Genomic DNA, 6,803 nt, shown 5'->3' with positions numbered 1-6,803 from the left:
AGAGGAATCACTATCAGTTTTACTTACACAGAGATGAAGAGGAATTAACACATTAAAGAGAAACTTTACAACTTTGTGCTTAAATATACAACCCAGGCTCTCACTGGCTGAAGTATTTATTGTGGAGTTTTATTTTAGATGTGATCTAGAAAACTCATGACAGTTGTTATTAAAGATACTTTGCATTCTGAATTTAATTTCTTGAAAATATTTTCTATGGCAAGCACAGAGAGTCAAACTTCATGGTTTCTCTACTCAGTTTGATTGACAGCAGAGATGGCCAGAGGGGCGCTGTTTCTCCCACCAAATGTAGGGCTGGGACTAAAGTACGGGTAGAGTTCCTCAGTGAAGGAGCAGCCAGTAAAGGAGTAGATCAGAGCTGCAGCATCAACGTCATAAAAGGAGACCAGACCCTCCTCATAATCCACAAACACCCCCACCTTCTCAGGATGAGACCTCAGAGAGAGACGGACTGATGGACCAGCACAAGCGTTGTACTCATTTTCATTCCTGCAAACTATCGTCCAGAAACCACTCTTAGGAGCCAGTGTGATGTCTCCCTTCCTGTTGATCGACCCTCTGGCCACTCCTAAATCCCAGTCAGTCTTCCCTTTAACCTGAACCTCGTAGTAAAACCTGCCTGAGGAGAAACTCTGCTTTGATAAGACACAGGGACAAAGATCAAATCTCTCTGGAGTTTGTGGGAGATTCCTCTTTGAATCTCCATGTTTGGCTTGTTTTCCATCTTTAGACAGGATGAGTTTGGGACTCGCTGTATCAGGATCTAGAGTCACATCCACCTCATACTGCTGGATCTTCTTCAGCTCCAACTGACGGATCAGCTTCTTCATCTGTTCACTGATGGTGTCCTCCAGCTGCTTCACAGCTCTCACCACAGTCCCCTCATATGAAGGTGGATGGACTTGGACCGAAGTCCAGTCCTTGGTGGGTGGAGCAGCGCTCAGAGACGTGAATTTCTGGAGGAGTTGGAGGTGGTCTTCAGAGAGCTGCTCCACCTCAGCACTTCTCTTCTCCAGCTCAGAGATTTCCTGTTCCAGCTCTCTGATGAAGCCTTCGGCCCTTTTCTGTGTCTTCCCCTGCTTATCTTTGACTGAATCCATGAGTTTGTTGAGGTTTCTCTGCACAGTTTCTATCAGAGCGGTGAAGACCTGGACACCTTCTGCTATCTCTCTGTCTGCGTTCTCATCACTGAGCTCCACTGAGCGTTTGAGTTCTTGGATCTTCAGTCGTCTCTTCTGGATCATCCGCTGAATTTCAGCCACTTTTTCCTTCTTTCCTTTATATATCAGCCCTGAGCCTCCTGGTTTGGAAACTTGTCTCTCTGAGCTGCTGGATCTCTGCTGAGCTGATTGTCTGAACTGAGCAGCCATCTCCTTGATGAAGGTGTTCACCTTCAGCTGTGGTCTGGTGGAGAAACCCTCTTTGCAGTTGGGACACTGATACGAGGCTTTAGTTTTCCAGTGTCTAGAGATGCACTTTTTACAGAAGTTGTGTCCACATGGTATGGTGACAGGATCAGCGAAGACATCCAGACAGATGGAGCACAGGAACTGATCTTCAGTAAGCACAAAGCTGGCAGCAGACATCTTTGCAATCTGAGGAAAAACATAGAAGAAAGACATCATTAAATTAGTTTTGATTGGTTAAATAAAAGCATTCTTTTTGCACAAAGTTCATCTCTGAAAGGTTCTGTCATGGTGCGTCTTTCAGGACCAGATACTCAGAAAAAGACTGGAAGCAAACATGAACTGTGGTTACATGATAATTTTAATCTGCAAGCACACACAAGGAGATTAATTTAAGGCACATCCACAGTAGTCCAGTTTGTTTGCCCACTGTTGGTGTTTTGTTCCATGCTCAAGCATGGGGTGTAAACTTCCTTGGTGTTTGCGTGGCCAGAGGAGGTGGTCTTTGGCATGGCATGGTTCCTAGTGCATGAGCACAAGCACAGGTATGCAAAGCGGACTGTTCTTCTTGACAATCATTTTAAACAGTGGTGACAAAGGGTTTGCATTCATGCAATTTACACCATGATAGAGGTCTGCAGATCATCTTGGAAAATTCATCCCCCAAAAAACGGATGCTCAATATTGGATTTTTTGCCAATATCTGATATGCCGATATCTTAGCCGATACAGATATTGATACCAATATTTTAATGTGTTTTACATTACTAAACATTCAGTCCTTCAAACACAATTTTAGGTTTGATGATGAAAAAATAAACTTTTTTTCTAAAAATAACACACTTTATAGTTTAAAGAATAAGAATGAATTAAGGAAAAGATCTCAACTCACATATGTCTGTTGGTTCAGCCTAAAACTCCACTTGTTTATTAGTATATATGACCAAATATTATAGTTTATGTATGCTGATATGCACGTCCAAAATATTGAATGTAAATATCAGCAAAAATGTAGATATCTGCCAATACCAATATCTGGCCGATAATATCGTGCATCCCTGCCCCAAAAATATCTTTACTGTCCAGAGAATCAGCGTGGCTCTTTGCTCTTGTTATAATAGAGAAATGTGGTCGAGGCCTGCTTAATCTGCTGCTTTTCTACAGCTACAGCGTTGTTACTGGCTTCTAGCGGGACTGTAGCTACCGCCTCATCGTCCTCAAATGACGCTGATTGGTCTGAACCATTTTGGGGTCTGGCACAAACGTAGACTGGAGCTTTGCAAGAAAGATTTTCCTGATGACAGACGTGGAGTTAGTTGGAAAAAAGATCAAGGACAGTGTTTTTGCTCCCAGATAAACATGGTTGTTTGGTGAAGTGGCTGAGGTGGCGATTAAATCTCTACTTGAACTTTCACTTGCTCACATGGAAGAAGCCATGACCATTAGGCCATCTGTGCCCCACATGAGGTTTATTTTGATGTCATTTTCATGTCCATGTTGGCACTCTTGACTGTTTTTGTGATTTCTGTGTTGATGAAAATGTCTAAATCTATATCATATCCATAGGCTTAAATAAATACTCAGGTATGATCTTTGGTCCATATCACCTAAATTGCTTCTGTGACTGTGTGACACACTGACACCAGGTGATGAAGAGGAGTACCGGCACTTATGTAACTTCTAGTGAGCACTGCCTCTGTTACATAGTTTATTGTCAGTGCAGATAAAGACACACCCTCCTGTCTTCTAATAACACTCTTCCCGTCACTTTCACCACCTGACCGACACTTCCCTCCCACTGACCTGTTTCCCTTATCGCTCTTTTCTCCACAGACGTCTGTGACGTCTGCTCTCCCCCTGCAGCTTTGTTCTTTTCTTTTCACCATGTTCCAATATTTACCACTAAGTCTTTCTGATAAACCAGATAGAATAATTTCAGAATAAACCACCCTGAATCTGTAAGGCGGTCTTGCAATCTCCCAAGAGTGCTGGAAGTCTAGCATTTCCAAACTTCAGACAATACACAAAAACTCCTGTACTGGCTGGATGACTAGCATGACCTCTGCCCTGCCTGGGTACACCTGGAGAAATCACACCTCCATTATGCTTTTTCCTTCCTTTAATATCTGAAAGAGCAAAGCCCATTGTGATGGTTCACTGAAGATTTTGAGCCAATTTAGGAAAATCTTTGGCCTGCAAAGTTCTTCTATCTATCCCCCCACCCTCCCACCTTGGCTATCATTTCCCTCCTAGTCAGTTTTTTTCTGCTGTTCCAGGCAATAGTTCACTCCTTTAGATATTTTTCTCTTATATTGACTTTATAAATCAATCTTGGTCAAAGTCAGTGTTTAGTAGAGTCTCCTTTGGCTGCAGTCACAGCTCTGAGTCTGTGTGGATAGGTCTCAGTCTGACTCAAACATCTGGACTCTGACATTTTTCTTTGCAGAACTGCTCAAGCTCTGTCAGGTTGCACAGGGATCAGGCATAAACATCCCTTTTCAAGTCCAACTAAAAATTCTCTGTGGGATTGAGGTCTGGCCTTTGACTCGGTCTCTCCAGACGATCCCCTGGTTGTCTTTAAACCATGTCTGTGTAGCTTTCTCTGTATGCTTCCGCTCATTGCCTTACTGGAAAATAAATCTTCTCCTTCCTGCACGCTCATGTAGTTTGTGAGGACGGTCTGATCGAGGCAGATTTACACATGTGACATATTCATTCATGATGGGTTTAACTGAACTCTGGGGGATGTTCAGAGCCTTGGTATTGTTTGTATCCATCCCCTGACTTATACTTTCTAACAACATTTTCTGTTGCTTGGAGTGTTCTTTTGTCTTCATGGTGTAATGGTAGCCAGGATCAACCTGTGACTGAACCTTCCAGACACAGGTGTTTTTATACTACAATCACAGAGACAGATTAACTGCACTCAGCTGATCCCCATTCCACTAACTGTGAGACCAACAGCACCACTTGGTTGGGCTATGTTGAATTAGATCAGTCACTTTAAAGGGGGTGAATATTTTTGCATTTATTCAACATTACACGTTTCTATTCAGTTAAAACTGATTTGTTGAAATCTGTTTGCTATTTGACATTAAAGAAGGTTTTTTTAGTAATTTTTTGTTAAAAAAGCCAAATTATATTAGACATTCCAGTGGGGTAAATACTTTTATAGAAACTGCAAGTTAAATTTTCAGAAGAGAGAGTTTACATTTTGAAATGGGAAATAATAAAAAGCAGTAATTTTGTTACAGTATTAAGTAATGGTTGGCCTTTCAATTACAAACAAATTTTGGTTATTGTAAGTGCAGGATATATTATCTTTTCTCACAAAGAGAAGCTGAGATTTGAAGTTCAAACTAACTAGAAATGATGTGATCAGAGAGAGGTAAAGACGTCTAAAGGCTGACAGGGTAACTGAGTGTCAGAGCTGTTTTAGTCGTACAGGGTTCGTTTTATGACTGAGAACGCTGTAAATAAATTAAAACACTTAAAACTAGTTGCCTAGCTCTGTTCTCTGGACAGTCAAAAGGGCAGATTGGTGACGGTAAATAGATTTGACTTCACATTCACACATTCACTCACTGATGGTGGAGGCTGTTTTGTAAAAAGCTCATCTGTTTGAGTAAATTCAGTCATAGGAATCACACGGCACTGACGCAGCAGCCGGAGTAATTTGGGTTCAACATATCACATCAACACCTGGCTGAAGGAGCTGGTAGTCAAACCCCCGTCCCTCCACTGATCCACAGCCGTTTATCCTGCCTCACACATAAGTGATGAACTTAATCATAAACATGAATCAGCTGATGCTAAATTCCACTCTGCATACATTTACCTTTTCTGGAAACACAGATTCCCTTTTTTTCATCAAAATGAAAAGTCTCTGATACGTCATGTTTTTACAAGGAAACACAAATTAAAATGTCATGAACTTGACTGAAATCAAATACCTAGGAGAGTGTTTTGCCCTTGTTTGGTCGTGTACTCACCGGTGTTTGGAGGATATTCTGTTGGAAAGTTGAGAAAAACTTGAAGGACTCGGCTCAGAAAGAATTAGAGACTCTTCTTGAATGCAGCTCTACTTCAGACCGACGCTCACTTTTATTGGCAGTACTCTGAAAGCTTATCTTTAGATTAAGCACCTCCTCTCTGTAAACTCTGTAATTTCCAGAAATACAAGCTTCCTTTTTCCTACCAGTAAAATAATAAAGCAGCCAAGACAACATGACATTATGACTGAGGAACATGATGATAAACTACAGGAGCAATAATCAATATGGAGGCGAACCTCAGCAGAAGTATCAGCTCTAACGGCGGTTCTCAACTGGTCTAGCCTCAGGAACCATCAGTATCTTACCCAAATTTCCCCAAATTTTCAGGAATGCACGTTTAACAAATAAAATCCTGCCCTTAAGATTTTGGATAGAACAGAGTTTATGACAGGAACAAGACACAGGGCAAAACTGACGTGTTTACACCCCCCAAATCCCCATGACATTGTCTAAGTTTTAGCCAATTTTCCAGAGATCTTGAGAGTTTCCTTTATTGACATTCATTGACGTTAGTGTTTTGCTAGTAGCCAAGTAGTTACTGAAGCTCTCATAGACTGGAAGCTCTCAACAAGATTTAATAATGAAAAAAGAGCCAAAAATATGAAAGGTTATTCCCAGTTTCCTTGTTTCAACCGTACGTAGTTTGCAACCATATGCAGCACAATGTGCAGGCATCCTTGTTGTTTCAGTTTTCGTGCCATCCACAACCACGGAGCGTCCTGACACGACTGCCACTTAGCCCCCACTAGCTTAGCCTCGCCGTAGGCACGCAGCTCAAAGGGGCGTATCTACTTATTCATATCTGTGGTCTGCAGGATCGAAGCAGTTACTGCAGAGCAATGCAAACCAGCGCGCAAATTTCAGTTGGACCGGTTCAGAGCGGTTTGGAGGAGCAACTGACTAAACAGACCGCAGCAGCAGCGTTGATTCGGCTCCTGGAAAACTATTTCAGCAGTAAGGTGAGTAATTTTGTTATAAGGTCTAACTTTTTAATCATTTAAAGTTTCTTTTTTTTTTTTTTTTGTTTCTGATGTTTAAACATTTTTTTTTAACAATTCCATCAAAGATGATCGGCTAGCTTAGTGAGCAAGATAGCCATGCCAGCATTGGTTAATTTCTCTGTGACATTTATTCACCATTTATCTGTAATTTTATTTTACAGCAGGTGAAATGACAGAGCGTCAGATATACTTAAGCTGGATATTCAAGAGGACAGCAAAATATGACTTTAGGTGACAGTGAGTCTCAGAGTAAGGAGAGGTATACCCTTCACTATCCTGGGTAAAAATGCACCATTTTACTGAATGATTAGTGTCAGAGT

General features: G+C 41.4%; 1 protein-coding gene across 1 annotated transcript; it reads right to left on the bottom strand.

The window, feature by feature from the left end:
- Window positions 1-251: 251 nt before the first annotated feature.
- Window positions 252-1,607, bottom strand: LOC121515679 (E3 ubiquitin-protein ligase TRIM21-like). Its single transcript, XM_041796576.1, has one exon. It carries the CDS (start codon window positions 1,605-1,607, stop codon window positions 252-254), a length of 1,356 nt encoding a protein of 451 aa, XP_041652510.1.
- Between the last annotated feature and the right edge of the window lie 5,196 nt (window positions 1,608-6,803).

The sequence above is a fragment of the Cheilinus undulatus genome, linkage group 9 (assembly GCF_018320785.1).
Source record: "Cheilinus undulatus linkage group 9, ASM1832078v1, whole genome shotgun sequence".
In the NCBI taxonomy this organism is placed as follows: domain Eukaryota; kingdom Metazoa; phylum Chordata; class Actinopteri; order Labriformes; family Labridae; genus Cheilinus; species Cheilinus undulatus.
The sequence above is the reverse complement of the archived record's forward strand: the minus strand, read 5'-3'. Positions and strand labels throughout refer to the sequence as shown.

Excerpts from the sequence above, each read along its gene's own strand:
- LOC121515679 (XM_041796576.1), bottom strand. The coding sequence starts at position 1,607 with ATGTCTGCTGCCAGCTTTGTGCTTACTGAAGATCAGTTCCTGTGCTCC.